The sequence below is a fragment of the Dermacentor albipictus genome, chromosome 1 (genome assembly GCF_038994185.2).
Source record: "Dermacentor albipictus isolate Rhodes 1998 colony chromosome 1, USDA_Dalb.pri_finalv2, whole genome shotgun sequence".
Classification (NCBI taxonomy): Eukaryota; Metazoa; Arthropoda; class Arachnida; order Ixodida; family Ixodidae; genus Dermacentor; species Dermacentor albipictus.
In genome coordinates this window covers 246601206-246618957 of record NC_091821.1, presented here as the reverse complement: position 1 = coordinate 246618957, position 17752 = coordinate 246601206, and the positions used below count along the sequence as shown (strand labels likewise).

Here is a 17752-nt window from a genome sequence, read left to right as displayed (position 1 = left end):
CACTGTTCTTCCTCAAATTTTGCAGAACGGTCGCATTATGGCGTCGATTTTGTTTAGTATAACACTTGACACGATTAGTTGCTTTTTTTTAAAGACAAAAATGAGAAACTATTTTTTTCTATGGGAAAAACGGCGTCTGAAAAGCCGGCCCTGGCACAGTCTTGTGTCGTCACCTGCCATCACCTGTAGAAAGCAGCGTTTGAGGGAGGGCTGCCGCATAGAGTCAATATATGGGCTGCCGCGTGTTGCCCGCTCCTGGAACAGGCGACTGCGCTCCCTGAAACGCCGCTTTCTGCAGATGAGGACAGGTGGCGACACAAGTTTATGCTTGCGCCGTCGCGGCAGCAGCTGGCATACCCATAAATGGAGGCAAATTTCCACTTTTTCCTTAGAAACTTAACAATTAACTGTGCCAAGTGTTATACTAAACGAAGTCGACGCCAAAATGTGACCGTTCTGCAAAGTTTGAGCAAGAACAGTGGAGTGCTGAGCGCAAAACCTTTTTTTGAACACGCGCAGCGAAATATTCAGGATCCTGTGACTGTTGTTGTTTGAACAGTGCACGCGCAGCGGGCGCGTGCCGAAGTCGCAGTTTTCGTAATGTTTATGTAATTTCATAACGGGCCTACAGCAGAAAGAATTACGCTCACATGCTGTAAAAAGTGTGCAACGATTTACTGCAAGCCGACAAATGCAGTAAATAAACGCGTAATAATTTCAAAGAATTATTTATACTCGTTGTATCGGACACGATTTGTTTTCTTGCGCACGTGCCGCAGTACTAGTATATTCTAGCCACTGTAGTACTAGTAATGGCTGTAATGGTACTCTCCTCGAGCGCAGTGGCAGCGCTTCTGTGGCACACTAAAAATGCAAATGCCTTTTTGCTACGAAAAACAGCTGGTTGACCGTTCAACGTATCTGATACATCCCCTGGCACTGCGCCATGCATAGCGCCGGTAAAGGTGTAATGCCAAGAATCGCATAGCGCAAAGGAAACGACGCGGTATGATATATGGGTAGCTACACGTGATACACATTCTTGTGTCACCCTTTGCAAGGCTCACGTTGCGCCAAAAAAAAAAAAAGAAAGAAAAAAAGGGGGCGGGGGGCGGGTTTTTTAGTGAGTAGGCAGCTACTTGGATTTTTTTTTTTTACCTGCCACGATTTTTTTTTTCTTGGTGCGTTTTATAAAATCCCGTATATGTTGAAGCAGTACAGTCGGTGTGACACCTGTGGATACACATACCACGTTGCCAATTTTTTGTTTGCTACATCGAAGAACGATGAAGCTGTTCGGCGGCGTCGAAGGGTAGGTTGATTGCCGATTGATTACTAATTTCGTTACATACAGCTCAACGATTCTTACAGCTGCACTAAAGTTAAGCCGAAGTCTTTCTTTCTTTCTTTTTTTACACATCAATTTCCCAGGGCGGGGGGGCGGGTTTTTTAGTGAGTAGGCAGCTACTTGGGCTTTTTTTACCTGCCACAATTTTTTTTTCTTGGTGCGTTTTATAAATCCCATATGTGTTGAAGCAGTACAGTCGGTGTGACACCTGTGGATACACGTACCACGTTGCCAATTTTTTGTTTGCTACATCGAAGAACGATGAAGCTGTTCGGCGGCGTCGAAGGGTAGGTTGATTGCCGATTGATTACTAATTTCGTTACATGCAGCTCAACGATTCTTACAGCTGCACTAAAGTTAAGCCGAAGTCTTTCTTTCTTTCTTTCTTTCTTTACACATCAATTTCCCAGTTAGCTCCGGCATGCAGGAATGGTAGCACTTGTGCGCGCGAATGCATAACATCACATGGCAAGATAACAATCGCGTTTTTGAACTGCCGCGTACGCACGTGCCTCAATTGCGCTTCTTGAGTTTTGTGACCATCTTTCGTGGTCGCCAGTTATCGTGCAGATAACGAACTTCAACAGAAGCCAAGAGGCATGTGTGTTTGCGCCTACTTCAAACTACACGGCGAAGCCCGAGCGCGGGAAGTTTAGTGCGTCAGCGGCGTCACGTCGAACTTTCCGAGCTGAGTAATAGTTAAAGTTGCAGAGGTACAATTTTGCCAAGGTGTTCTACTTTCTCACTTTAATAACAAGCAACATGTACTCTTTTTGCTTGCGCTTTGAATTGGTTTGCAGGCAGCCTTTGGCTGGGCACAAATCAGTTAGCTTGCCTGAAAATCGACGTACGTTATTTTTATTATTTTTTTTCTCGTTTCGGAGCTGTATGCAGCGGCGTCTTCCCACGCATGTGTCGTGTAACGTGTGACCTTTCAGAAAATGTATCGTCGATTGTTGTGTATCTTCTGTCTCGTGACATTTCAGGGGAGCCACTTTGTCAAAAGCAGTTGTAGTAGACGAAAGCGGCCGAATCCTGGGATGGTCGGAAGGTCACCCTGTAAACCACTGGCTTGTTGGAATGACAGAATGCCAAAGACGTGTCTATGAACTTGTTCTGGCTGCCAAGGAAAATGCTGGTCTTAGTCACGAAGTTTGCCTCGCATCACTAGTAAGTTGCAATTTTGGTCTAGTACAGTACCTTTATAGTGATACCACATGTGATATGTTGCTTTTAAACATTACCCTGTTTTGCATAATCACCTTTTGACGGTATCAAAAAAATAAACTGCATGTAACAATGCAATTTTCTGTCACACATTGAATACAATGATCAAATTCTGGTTTGTGAGAACCATTCTTCTGGAAAAATTGGGCATTATGAAGCAGAACAGTGAAATTTCACTGAGCTATTAATGTTGATATAGATTGCAGGCCCTGCAAGGTTTTATATGGTCCAAACACCTGCTGGTACATGTGCAGAAATGCATAATCACCTTTTGAAGATATCCAAAAAATAAACTGCATGTAACAATGCAATTTTCTGTCACACATTGAATACAATGATCAAATTCTGGTTTGTGAAAACCACTCTTCTGGAAAAATTGGGCATTATGAAGCAGAACAGTGAAATTTCACTGAGCTATTAATGTTGATATAGATTGCAGGCCCTGCAAGGTTTTATATGGTCCACACACCTGCTGGTACATGTGCAGAAATGACATGCGGTACATATTGCGATTTTTCTTACTTCACATCCAGCGAAAACATGCTTTCTTTTTTTGTGCCTTAATGCTTAACGGACCATTTCACTTTTCTGTAGCTGACTATGCATTACCTAAGACATCTTAAACATTTTAGTATAAGTTTGTGTGTATAGTCAAGGCTCTGCTATTCTTAGAGCAAGGTTATCAAAATATGTGCTGTACTTGCACGAGCATGCAATTTCCATAAGTGGCTGTTTCAAGATGTGTCCACATATAAATGTAGCCAACTGATACTCCTCCCTGGATGCCACCCTAATCCATGTTCTAATATTTGCTGCAAGTGCACATGAGGACCTTGAATGCATTCGGAAGGCTGCAACACCTGCTTGCAATAGTAAAGAGCATGTGCTTGTTTGAGATCAGTTTTGGAAACAGAGCACTATCTCTGCCTGCCAGTGTGTGGTATGCTACTTGTATTGTGAATACTGATCCATTTAACTTTTCAGAGTCTTTGTCTCAGTGGCTGTGAGCAAGAGACAACAAATAATGATCTAAAAGAACTTATCTTGAAGGAGCACCCTGACATTGCATCATCAGTAGTGGTACAAAGCGATGTCATTGGAGCACTCAAGACAGTTTCACCAAATGGTTAGTGCCCCCAGCTGCCTGAAGACAAGCCTGTTTTATCATCACAATATTGATTGCTGTCACAGCAACACTTACCTAATGTGTAATGAAGACACAGAAGTTAACAATTCAGATGTTACTTCCTTCAGTGTGGAGTACGCAAGTTCAGCATACCGTATTTACACGATTATAAGTCGATCCCCCCCCCCCCATATCGCGTGACAGGAAAAAAAAAAAATAGAACATACCCGAGGGCGCATTCGATAACGAAAATTTATTAGTAGCCGACATGGTCACTGGACTACTCGTCTTCACTAGTGCAGCCGTCGTCATCGTTGCTGTGGTCCCACAGCGCGTCGTGGTCCCACAGCGCGTCGTGGTCCAGCGAAATTTCACATTTGGCAAACGACCGCACCACGAGATCTTGTGGAACAGCAGCTCACGCCGAAAGCACCCAACCACACGCAGCTGTCAGGGAGGCTCTTTTTACAGGTCCGGTTGGCGTAATTTCGCGGTATTCTGCCGCCAGCCACTCGTACTCACGGCGGAGCAGGGCCTTAAAAGGCGAATGTCCGGGCTTATTACATGACCATGTGGCACTTGACTGACAGGGACCGATCACGCATATCAGCGACGTACTCCGCAAGCTTGGCCTTCAGCTCCGGAAAGCGTCCAGACTTCGGCATGTGGGAAATTTCTCACTTGCCGTCGCAAGTGAAAATTTCGCTTCGCTGCAGTCGCCACTCTCGCACCACCCGTTCAGAAACATAGAAATTGCGGCCCGCTGCGCAGCGATTTGTTTCTTCGGTGCAAAGGATGGCAGCCCTCTTGAACGCTGCTGTGAACGAGTGCCGAACGATTAGTGGGCCTGGAGCACTAATGACGACTGGGGAAGCATAGAAGTAGCACGTAGCCGGCAGTCAAGTGGAACGCGTCAAACCAATGCCTTTCGTCAAGAAAGCTAAGCGCAACAAGCAGAGAGAAACCCTCGAGCGATGCCTGCTCTTCCATCAACTACCGATGCTCCCCTCAAGCGCAGCCGTTCTGAGGGTGCCACCGCAAATAGGAACAGCGGCGCTTCCATCAACTATCGACCCCCCCCCCCCCTTGAGTGTTGCGTGCACTGTAAAACTCTCAAAAAATGTTGAAAAACCCTTCCGAAAAGCGCAAAAACACGCGAGATAGCGAAAAGATACGGGTAGGGCCATAGAGCAAACAAAATCGTAACTACGTTGTAGCTCCCGTTGGTCTCGCATTTTTGGCGGCGCCATGTTATGGTTTCGATTGTAAGTCGACCCCCCCCCCCAACCTACAATCGTGTAAATACAGTAACTACTGTGGTTATGAAACAGCATTTAACATAACATGGCAAAGAGCAAAAATTTGAGTTTTTGATGATGCTATGAATTTCGTGCTTGATATTTAAGAAAAGAACATTGTGGCACTACAAAGGCCAGAGATGTTTAAAACATTAGCATGACATTAGTGCTAAACAGTTCTCAATGACAGTTGTCAATGGCAGATATTGTTATATTTCAACCATCACTAATTCTATTATTGCAACCACAAGTACATTAATGCTTTTGAGAAGCTGATGTGATCAGGGTTCAACATGAAGATTCATGCATATTTAGTTAATGATTACTCACTGACATAATGTAATGAACTAATAAAGTGCATCAAGATTTCTGTCCATTTCTATTCACTTTTCATTACAGCTGGATAATATGTACAATCACATGTCAACTATTGTACCACGAATGAGCTGCAGGTCATGGTCTGCCTTTTTTTTGTCTTTGTTTCGATGCTTGCATGCCTTAAACTTCATTCCTTGTTCACAGGTGTTCATGTATGCCGCATAACATACACTGAATCAATGTAGTGATTTCCACTACAAATGAAAGCGCTGCACCTTTTGCATCTTGAATCTTCTTTTGAGAGTTGTTACATTAAGTCTGTTGCCAAACTTTTCACATCTGTGCTTTAAAAAAAGCAAGAATATGTGAGCCTGTTACTTTAGATGCCAAAGTTAGGACTGTTTTACGAGCAGACAAACTTTGTGCAGGAGGTGTTGTCCTGATAGCCGGTACAGGATCCAACTGTTTGCTCGTCAATCCTAATGATTCAATGCATCGCTGTGGAGGCTGGGGACATATTCTTGGAGATGAAGGTTCTGGTAAGTCTCAAGGCGTTTCTTGAATTATTGTTTTTATTATTATTCTTTGCATTTATGGTGCCTCCATGCAAAAATGCACCTTGTTTTTGTTGGCACTGGTGAAAGGTAAACAATAATAACAATAAAAGAGAGGGTGGAGAATTCTCCATCTGGTAGTTTGTCTGCTTATTTATATTATTCAATCCAGTATTTTTTATTACTTTTTTGACCAAGTTTGGGAGATTGTTCAGGCGTCCCCTGGAAAGTGAGACAGTACATTATGAACGATACCTAAGGCCTTTCCTTCCCCCCCTCCCTTTTTTTGTGTACTCTGTAAATAAAATTACTGCTGCTATCACCACAGTTTAAAGTCGTCACCTCCAAATGATATGTACATAGAAATGTTTAGAAATGGGTATATACCAGGTGTTTCTGTGAAGAGTCTAAGCAATATTTAAAAATCACCTGTGGCAATTTTAGTCCTTGAGCAGGTCCCCTTAAAGAGGCGAACATTACTTGCATAAGAAATGAAAATGTGTAATTGACTTAGTAGCAATAGTTCACTAATTAAGATTTTAACTGATTACCTTACAGCACGCACCTGCTGTGGTGACGTAGTGGCTTTGGCGCTGCGCTGCTAAGCCTGAGGGTGTGCGATCGAATCCCAGTCATGGCGGTCAGATTTTGATGGGGGTGAAATGCAATAATGTCTGTGTACTGTGCATTTGGTGCACAATAAAGAGCCCCAGGTGGTCAAATTTATTTCAGAGTTTCCCACTACAGCATGCCTCATAATCGTATTGTAGTTTTGGCACGTTGAAACCCAGAATTTGATAACTTACCTTACGGCACATATTACAGCTCAATTGCAGATGCTTCTTTTTTGTATTCTGTTGCGTTCTCATAAATATAAAGGCAGTTTTGTTTTGTTGAGGTACCTCTGTTGTAGGCAGGCCATAACTTCATTGTACCTCTATTTGTATTGGTAGCTGTGTTAGTCAGGCATTCATACTGCACCATTCTTGCTGTAAATTGTGACTAGTTGGGACAAAAAAAAAAAATTTTTCAACTTGTAAACGCGAAATGCACCACAACTCAGCTGTGGCGCTGCCAGTACGACAACCAAGATAAAGGGAAACCAGCATCCCGAGAATGCACCAGCAGAAAGAAAATAAATTCAGTTATCATCGAGGTACCTGGACGCACGCTTGTCTTTTCGTTCCGCGCACTTACCTACAAACTTTGTTGCATCTTCAGACTGGTGGCCCCTGGCACTTACAGGGTTGGTTGCTGCCAGTTGCCAACATGTGGGGCATATAGAAGCATGAAAATCATGTCATGCATCGGTGGTTCTGAAATGGTACATAAGTTACTATGGTGTTGAAAATGTATTTCTTTCATGCCAGTAGTCTTCTTAATAGAGAGGCACTCTTTTCTTGTAGCACTTTTATGCACTGTTGTGAAATACAAACTGCTTTGTATAAGTCTTCTCTTGGTTGCTGCCATTCTTGGTTTGGCTAGCAACTTGTCTGTGGCTTTTCTTGCATCATCTAATTAGATCATATTTTGGGTTAAAATGATGTCCTTCATTAAGGATATATTAAGGAATGTTAAACCCAGTGTGCAAGTATAAAGCCACACTTGAGAATGTCATGGTTACCATGGTTTGTTTTGCCATACCATTTCTCTTGTTATAGTTTTGCCTGTACAGACATGCATAAGTTATCTTCCTTTTTCTTTTTTAATTTTTCTCAGATGAAACATACTCTCAAAGCCTGCTCATTTGATTTATATGTGCATGCCTGTGTTTCCTGGCTTCACTTGACAAAACAGGTTTCACTATCTCGGTACAAGCCATCAAAATGGTCCTGCATGAAGATGAAAATTTTCGGGCTCCTCAGTGGAGTTGCCAAAAGATTCGTGAACTCATAAAGGAGCACTTTCAGGTGAGCACAAATTTGTGGTGCATACTTAAACACACATTCTAATTAATAATAAAAATTTCAAAAATAGTATGTTGTTTTCGTTGGCCTTTTGCATGTTCTCTGTATATTTTCACATACTTTCCACCACCATTGAGGCATTACTTTATTTATCCCTGTATCATGAAGTTATGCTGCTTGTGGCATGCGAGTTATTTTTTATTTCTGTCCTCAGTGAATATGGTCATGTATTAAGATACTATAACACAAATGAAATTTATATAGTAATGAGTAAGGCTGTACAAGTGGTAAACTTGTTTCTCTGCACAGCAACTTTATTGGTACATGTAGTAAAAGATTGCCTGCTGGTGTGGCTCTTGTCATATAAGTATGAGTAATTCACTTATTGTGGACATATACCAATAATATTTACAATTATTGTCCACTGTAATATTACAACACCTTCTTCACTCACTCTATGCAGCACATTGTGCCATGTGTCGTAATAGAAACATCATTACGCACAGGGTAGAACATTCAAATTCTGTCTTTTAAAAACTGCTGTGTTAAATTTTGTTAATAAACAATGCCGATATGGACAGGAGTCATAAAAGATGGTTACGTAAGTACACTCCCATGATTTGTTGCACAATTTCCAGCAGTCCAGCTGGACAGCTGTCAATTTAGGGGACGCAGCTGCATTATAATGTTCTCCTTTCACTGGAAGGACCGTTTGTTTTGGTTAGAACATAACACAATATTTTCTTTAGTTGTTCAAAGCAGTTTAATCAGTGTTTCACTTTTCGCAGCTTAATATTCGCCATATGGCTTCTTCAGCTCTGGAGTCGGGTATATACAAATTGCCATATTACAGAGCTGCCTTAAATACTGTGCTGCTTTTATGTTCCATTTGCAAAGAAAAAATATGTATAACTATTACTGGGTTGCAGTGTAAGGCTATTTCCAGATAAAATTATGACATGTTGTACTGTCTTTACGTGAGTGTGATTATGCTGCAAGTGCGTGTTGCTGCTACGCTTTGGAGAGTGAACTAAGGCGCCATGAATCTCAAATCCAACAGACATGTTTAATGCAGCTCACATTGTGAATTGCCGGCAACTGAATGCCTGGTCATAGTATAGCACACAGGCCTCTTATAATGGATTATCATGAGGAGCTTACATTGTTAGGTGCATGTTTCACCGTCAGTTCGATGCATGCACCAACTAGAGGCATGGTTCAGTGCCTCGCATGTTTTAACTTATAAAATTTTGAAGCATTCTCCATTTCAAGCATTTGTTTTTGTTTCCTGTATTATAGTGCATTTCCTTGTGTCTTGTGCATGTTAATATCTGTAAAATGTCTCAAATTAGATAGATGTCATATTTGCTTCTAATGTTGTTTTACTATTACAGTCATCAGCTTATAGTTTATTTACTCATTTTTCTCCCTTCATATTGTTGCTGCAGCATTTAGGTTACAATGTTAACATTCTTACTCACAGTTTGTACAGGAGGTCCCAGTTCAATTTTCTGATTTCAGACCCACACCGAACAAAATATAAATTTGTGGGCTGAATGGTAACTGTTTAAAAATAAATTTGAGCAAAACTAAAGCAGTTCTTTATGTGCTGAAAGGGAAAAATATAGCTTGGCCTATGCACATTTACTTAGTAATTGAAGCTGTCATCATCAGCCTATTTCTATGTCTACTGCAGGACGTAGGCCTCTATGTGCGAGCTCCAATTACCCCTGTCCTGCGCCCTCCGATTCCAACTTGCCATTGCAAATTTCCTAATTTCATCACCCCACCTAGTTTTTTGCCATTCTCGACTGTGTTTCCCTTCTCTTGGCACCCATTTTGTAACTCTAATGGTCTGCCGGTTATCCATCCTACACATTCCATGACCTGCCCAGCTCCATTTCTTTCTCTTAATGTCAATCAGAATATCGGCTATCCCTGTTTGCTCTCTAATCCAGACCGCGCTCTTTCTGTCTCTCAATGTTACTCCTAACATTTTAATTTCATCGCTCTTTGCGAGGTCCTTAACTTGTTCTTGAGCTTCTTTGTTAACTTCCAACTTTCTTCCCCATGCATTAGCACCGGTAGAATGCAGTATTTTGTACACCTTTCTTTTCAATGATAGAGGTAAGCTCCCAGTCAGGATCTGGCAATGCCTGCCGTATGCACTCCAACCCATTTTTATTTTTCTGTAAATTTCCTTCTCATGATCAGGGTCCCCTGTGAGTAATCGACCTAGATAAACTTACTCCTTCACAGATTCTAGAGGCTGACTGGCTATCCTGAACTCCTGTTCCCTTGCCAGGCTCTTGAACATTATTTTTGTCTCCTGCATATTAATCTTCAACCCTACTCTCACACTCTGTTAAAGTCACCAATCATTTGTTGTAACTCATCCCCAGTGTTGCTGAACAGGACAATGTCATCTGTAAGCCGAGGGTTGCTGAGATATTCGCCATTGATCCTCACTCCTAAGCCTTCCTAGTTTAATAGCTTGAATACTTCTTCCAAGCATGCAGTGATTAGCATTGTAGAGATTGTGTCTCCTTGCCTGACCCCTTTCTTGATAGGTATATTTCTACTTTTCTTGTAGAGAACCAAGGTAGCTGTGGAATCTTTGTAGAATCTCTGAAGCTGTAGAGCTTGTAAATTCTGTAAAGACACTCAGTGTAATAGGTATTTTCTGGACATTTATGTTAAAGGCAAAATTTCTTTTTCTGTGAGTATAATTGTGAGCCTAAGGCACATTCTCCCGGTCACAGTCAAAGTTATCCTGTACAATTCACTAGTGTACTTGCTCCTTCAGTATTGTAGCATTGTGTTGTAAATACAGGCATCACAGATCTGAGTAAGTTGCACTTCAAAAGAAGGCCGCTCGTTTTATAGCAAACCTTCCGTACACTTACCTTGAGAACTTTTTACTGAGTATGATATTCTTTTAGTATTTTTTTGTATGATTACAAGGTTATTGTGTGTTACAAATCTACTATGTACAATAATAATATTCTATTTTTTTGGCAGATCTGCTAGAGAATATGGGTGCAAGGTGTATAAAGAGCCGTGGAAAGTCCCTACTCCCCAGGTGTATTACAATAGTCTTTATGCTACCTTGTACCCACACTATTAAATTATCTCTCCAAATGAAACTTTTACCCTCTTTATAACTGTAACTTTGTAATCAAGTCATTCTATCAGAGCAAACTTTAACTGCATTGAAAGATTTTTACCACTGTGACCATTTTATGTATTTAACATTCTTCATTTGAATGATTTTTCTTAGTATGAATATTAGTTGGTCTGGCAATTTTTTTATAGAGTACTACACTGTATTTGCAAAGTGTATTCATTGTATCCACGCTGAAATGTTGCCATGTAACAGGGAGTTGGGACCTCAGTCAAGCCTAAGCACAGCTTTTAGTCCTAGGGTCTCCTTTCTCAGAAGGAAAATAAATGTGATTGATTGATTGAACTTGATGAGGATTAGGAGTACTTGTAGTTTTTTCACAAAGAGCATGCAAAATTATGTTGCATTTTTTCATTTTTGCTTCTGGTTTGTGCGTATTAAGCATATTTGGTAAAAGAATATCTGCTTGAACATTTAGTGATCAATAATCTTTTTTTCTCTTTCTTTACTACAGGTTAAGGAAATGCTGGAGCTTCTGCCTTTCTGTTATACCAACTTCAAGAAACAGTTCATTGCGGCAATGTGTGTGAAGGTGGCAAAGTGTGAGCAATTCTTAATTCTCTGAAGCCTTTTTTTATTTGCTGATCAACACAAAGTGAGTCATAGCCAAGCAACATTTATGTAGCACATGCTGCTACAAGCAGAAATAATGCATGGCTAAAGAAGAGTGTGTGGTCTCAGCTATGTACCGCATTGTTTTGTCAGGTTATATTACTTTTCTACAGAATTTAAGTGAGCAGAGAGAATGTCGGTGTGTCCAGGCCTACATTAAATTCAGGCTAGCCCATTTGACCTATGGCACACTTTCAACTGGCCAGCTTTCTGTGTTCATTTTCACACTAAATTTTCTTATTTCAGGTTTTCTAATGGTTTTACTTTTAACAGCTGATTTGTGTAATTTCTAATGTCTGTTTATTTTAACATCATTGTTGGGTTCTTGTATTATATTATTGATATGCACTGTGAAGTGTGCTGTCACAGACTGCTCTTTGCCATGGACAAGCACTGAAGATGAACAACCCATCATGCTGTGCTGTCTGTGACCTTGTAGCTGGCTGCAGCTGTTTTTTTTTTTTTTCTCCTATGCAGCTCACTGGGACTACTGCGCAGCCTGTCTGTGTGCACATATTACCATAGCCTCATAGAAAATGAAGGGAGTGAGGCTAATCAAATCAAATATAGATGAACTGAACCGAAGGGACCTTTTTCAGACACACGAAGTGCCGCACTTTCCCCTGGTGGCAGCTTTTGGCGAGAGGGTGCGCCGGGTAGCTGCCATCAATGCAAATGTGAAGGCGTCGTGCAAAATTCTTTCTTTTCAAAGTTCTGACTTATCTTTTGTGGTTGCCAGTTGTGAGCAGCTACTGTGCATACTGCAGAACCTTTGGCAAGCATTTTACTATTATTTTAGTGCATTACGCATGTGGCAGAAAAAGAACTGGCAGGCAAAGATGCTGTTTACCTGGCAAAATATTCTATAGGCAACCACAACAATAAGAGCTTAATAAAGGAGACGTTTCGGTAAGGGGTTTATATAGCCTTGCTGCGTCATTGTTGTGCAATATAATGAAGTGTACGTGGTGTATTGTTGGGAAAAATGAGCAATACGGACAGCCGATCTTGTATGCGGACACCCCCAGGCACACTCTGGCAGCCCCAATCCATGGACCGCACCCGAGATCCTGTGCCGTCTGCTTTATCCTAATCTCAGGTCCTGGGGCCTCTGTGGGCTGGTATTATTTTTACCTTTGCGTGCTAAATGATCTCGCAACAATTCATATCTGTGTTGAGGTGAAGCTTAGATCAGCCAATATGGAACACACACAATCGTAGAAAAAAGTTCTCGAGCCTACTCCAGCTCCATTCTTGATAAAATTGTGCAGAAAGATCATATTTTGTAGTCTGGATCGTTCACTGTAACACACGACATTGTTTTTTGCCTAGTTTGCAAGAAATAGCTATGAATTGGTCTTCGTCTGCACCTCTCAGATGCACCCTCGAGCAATTATTGGAAGTGAATCTCGAAGGCTATGCTCTGCCTTATTGCAGACAACAGAAGTGACAGCCAGCGTGTTTTAGACATATTTAGACTCTTAGAGCTTTCTGCAATTACTTACCAGTGTGTTCAAGAAAAAGAACTACGAATTTGTCTTTGTCTGCACTCCTCACAGTTCATAATATCTTGGACATGTCTGTAATGTCACACCTGCCGTCAGCAATACGGCAGAAAAGAGTCTTCGAGATTCACTTGCAAAAATTGCTCAAGGGTGCACCTGAGAGGTGCTAACGAACACAAATTTGCAGTTCTTTCTTCACAAACTAGGCAAGTAACAACGCCAAGTGTTGCTTTTATGTGATCTGGGCGAAAAAAAATTGATCCTTCTGCAATATTTGAGCAAGAACAGAGCTGCAGTAAATGCAAAATCTTTTTTCTACAATTTTAAGAGAAAAACACATGCCCCTGTATAAGACCCTTGCCGACGGTGCTCTCAGTAACAAACAATGCGAACAACTACTGACTTAGATGATTTTTGAAGTTTTCAAGTGTGATAAGCAAATGTATATATATATATATATGAGAATAATTAAGGATGTTTGCACAGGGCTTGCTGACGTACAACAGCACAGAAACACTTGATGTTGCTTGTGCCCGTCACAATGTCCATGCAAACACACACGGCAGTAACAAACAATAGTAGAGCTGATGCACTTTCATCCGGGTTCCTCAGCGGGCTACTGCTAGGGGCGCATGTGACTTTTTGAAAAGGTCTATTGAAGTGAGGTGATTGAGCAGTAAGGAAAGGAAGCAAATTGGAAATGAGTTGTTGTTTTTGTTGTGGTAGTCATCGTTTTTGTTATATCAGGCAGAAAAAAGAGACAGCACTGGTTACTTGTAGGAGCCACACCCATCGCTAGTGCCTGTAGGCATTGTGCCATTGAATAAACTGTGGTGGTCGCTTCCCTTCCTTCGAGCATGTTAATGCATGGGAATCTACACATATGAACATTTAACTTGGCATTGAGAGATCTACTGCCGACTATGGTGGTGGATGTGGACCATTTTATCAGGCTGACATGACTTTGGCCATACCACAAACAAACAGAGGCACGACATTGAATGTGGAATTGACTTTTTGACTCATTGGCTGATAGAAGAATGTTGGGCTGTAGAGGTTAACAGTGAGTGAAACTTCGGTGAAGGTAAACTGGGATTTTTTTTCTTTTTAGATGAATTGCACATGCAGTAAAATAAAGTGAAACAAAAGTCAGCAGGCATTTAATAGTAGCTAGGCTTTCATGTTTGGCACGGAGAGCTGTCTGCCAGTTCTTATTTCTTTTTTCTCTGTTATCTTTTTTCGCACTTCTCCTCACTTGACCTATGCTGTTAAAGTAATTACACTTCACTGACTGTCCTTGGTTTCACAGACTGTCCATCACTTTTATTGCAGCATAGCAAACTTCTTTAGCGTGGCATTAGTCATTGCCACTTTTAGTTATTTATATAACTTTGAAACTATTGCACAATCAGCAGTTCAAAAAATAGTCAAACACTTTCCAAATGCATTAATTGTGATGTAAAGATTTGTTTGAGTGATGTCACAGCTTTGTTCAATACACATATGTGTGCCCGTAGAATTGTTCAGTTATGATTGTTTAAATTGTTGGTCCTACTTGTCCCATTCCAAGGCATTTGCTGAAGCATGCTTCTGCACAGTGACATTATCACTGGAGATGCATGTTAATGGTGCATTCTCCTGGTCCAATAAAAGGTGGTGGTTGGGCATGGTTGATGCTAAACTTGTGAAACTGCAGTCTTTTCGTCGTATATTCCATGAGATGTGCCCTGGTGTAAAAGTGAATATATCTGTTGCACACACCCCTGATGCTTTCCCTTTTGCATCAGTGGCCAGGGAAGGAGACAAGCTAAGCCAGCATCTGTTTCAAATGGCAGGAAAAGACCTGGCAGACCATGTTGCAGCAGTCTTGCCTCATGCAGAAAAGGTATTCATTTCATTTTTGTTTACTTATTTATGAATTTGAACAAAAGCGACCAAAATGATAACATTGGAATGTTTCTCTTCTGTCTCAATTGTTTGAAAAATGCTGAGCTGTATACTCCTGATGCATTAGTTTTGAGAGATTTTTAATTATAGCACAGTGAAAGACATAGCCTTAGCATGCCTGCAGAGAATATACATTTACATCGTTTTCACTGCGTTATTTTGAATGTAACACTAAATGTAACAATGTAGCTAAAGGCAACACTACTGTGATAAGCTTTACTTTGTTAAGTGTGCTTCATTACTGTTGTATTGTCGCACCATGGCTGATTTTAATCTGTGTCGATTACAATGTATGTACTTACACACACATACACACACACAAACACATACACCTTGAAGGGCACATTTTTTTATCTTTACAAGTTTCGTGGTTCCTTAATTTTAAAGATTGAAGAAAGGGCACTTCCTTCAATTACATTGGTTGTTTTTTTACAAGAATAACTGTAACCAAAGTAGAAGTGTCAGAGATTGGTGGTAGTAGAAATAAGGCAGAATTGAATCCTAGTAGTACAGAAGTAAGGATAAGAAGGTTGATGTTCTAAAGGACTGTAATTAAATAAGCATCAGGTGAACAAAAGTTATTTAATTGGATGTGGATTGGAAATGGTGAAATATCATGCTGCTGATGGAAGACATAATCGCTTACCATGTTCATGCAACAATTGCTGACCCTCATTTTGGCTGTGGGCTGTGCACTTGCCACTGTGTCATTTGAGCTTTCTGGGCGTTGGTTCTTTGACCGGGCAGTTATCAGCTCTGGCTTATCACATCTCCTGTAGGGCAAACAAACTCAAGAGGACTAACCTCTTGATGAGTGTTTTGCTTTTCAAGATGTGTAGGTGTATAATATTTTCATGCTTTGAAACAAAGGGAACTATAGTTGAGCACAGAGGAAATGTAGAAAGGTCATTCATTCATTTGTTCAAAGTACCTTACAAGCTTCTATTTGAGGCATTGTGTAAAAAGAGGGAGGGGAGGGTAGTGCATTGACAATTGAAAACAAAAACAAAAAACGCATTTAGAGAATTTATGAAAGCCTATTAACAATACAGACACCAGCAGAAAGGCGTAAATCCACACATCAGTTAAAAATGTATTAGAAGAGCTATGTTAAGGCACGTGTTAAACCCATAGAACTTTCAGATAAGTATGACTAGTAAGAGAACTAAGTGAATAAAAAAATAGATCAAGAAAGTTTAAGGTACGGTGCTCATAGCCATTTCAAATGGAAAAATGCAAATGAACAAGGAAAAGTCTGATACAAAGAAAAACAACGACAAAAGAATGTAAATCTTCTAATCTGTGTCATCCTGTGGTGTGTGGTTAGATTGTTTGAACTTTTTTACTATAGGATTTGGAGGTGTTAAAAGAGGGGAGGTCATTTCACAGGCAGATGGCGCATGGGAGCGCTGATGAATTGAACCATCATGCCGTGGAAGGTGACCATCATGCCGTGGATACGCATTAGGCTGAGGCAATTATGTAATATAGGTAATGTGCAAAACAGGACTGTGAGATGTAAAGTAGAAAGCTTGGCGCAATAAACACATTTGTGAAACAAACACAGAAGCACGTCACGATGGAGGCATATACATGGTAGTAAAGGAGCATGTTTATTTCTCAAATGCTACAGCGATAATTTTGACAGACAAAATGAGCATAACTTTTCTACCCAGATTCTAGAAGGTTAATTAAGTTATTATGATAGGGTGACCAGATTGGAGCTGCATACTCAAGTTGTGGATGGGCAAGTGTTTTAAAAGCTAATTTACGAATTTTAGATGGGCAGTTGTGTAAGTTTTGGCATGAGTACCCTAAAGATCTAGAAGCACTAGCTCGGACAGTAGTAATGTGAGAAGACCAGGAGACGTTTGTTGACCGAGTAACTCCTGGATATTTGAAGGATGATACACAATGCAGCACTGTTATTAATGAGATAAATTCAAGAAGGCTAAGAAACATTAATCAGGTGTAGCACCATTCAGCTACTAGCTGGCGGTCACTTTGTTGGTTACTGTAGTCAGCTGGACCATTATTTAGTCTGTTAATGATGCAGCCATCTGCAAAAATTTTAACACCGCAAAATACTACAAAAAAGGTCATTAACATATATTAAAAAGAAATTACCACAGAGCCCATCTCGTGATGACTGTCGACAGTAATGCGATAAGCATTCAAGCAATGTTGCAACACACCATAGTGCTAAAGTCGCATTTATTTCATTCCTGGTGTCGCACAGCACACTTTCAATCGTGATTGGGCCCAATAGGCATCATATTCCGACAGATCGGGTTTGACTATGATCGAAAGTGGCAGTGTGACACCGGTATAAAATCTGTAGTGCTCGTTCCAAGGCTTCCATTGGTTCCGCTATATGCAACACATGCTGTCTCCGGTATCAGCCCACTTTGGAATGATGCTCGCTTTCCAAAGGCGAAGGTCGCCCATGAGCATGACAGCATGACGATGACTGTATGACAAGTACAAGTGATGGTGATGTAATGGCGAAGGAGGAATGACTTCGATGGAAAGACAAAGGCGGTGTGACCACAGCGACGTGACAGCAGTGAGATGACAATTCTGAAATGATGATGATGACATAACATTGACAGTGCGACGACAATGGCATGAGGGCAATGGGATAACGACGAGCATATGATGATGACTGTATGAAGACAACCAAATAACGACGGTGGCATAACCAAGACGGCGTGAGGACGATGGTG

At 40.9% G+C, this 17752-nt stretch overlaps 1 protein-coding gene across 6 annotated transcripts in view; it reads left to right on the top strand.

Annotated features, from left to right (window-relative positions):
* The first annotated feature begins 1158 nt into the window (after positions 1-1158).
* The window catches only part of Nagk (N-acetylglucosamine kinase), a 37567-nt gene continuing 20973 nt past the window's right edge, over positions 1159-17752 (top strand). For 2 of the 6 annotated variants that reach the window (XR_010564112.2, XM_065431102.2), the window contains exons 1-7: positions 1474-1635; positions 2335-2518; positions 3560-3701; positions 5746-5856; positions 7669-7781; positions 11417-11504; positions 14867-14964. Coding sequence is in view for 5 of the 6 variants with exons in the window: in XM_065431102.2 (XP_065287174.1) it covers positions 1610-1635; positions 2335-2518; positions 3560-3701; positions 5746-5856; positions 7669-7781; positions 11417-11504; positions 14867-14964 (762 nt within the window). In the remaining variant the exon portion in view is untranslated. Of the gene's footprint in view, positions 1313-1473; positions 1636-1904; positions 2196-2334; positions 2519-3559; positions 3702-5745; positions 5857-7668; positions 7782-11416; positions 11505-14866; positions 14965-17752 lie in introns of those variants that run through there. The other 4 variants (XM_065431105.2, XM_065431103.2, XM_065431106.2 and 1 more) reach the window with 4 other exon arrangements.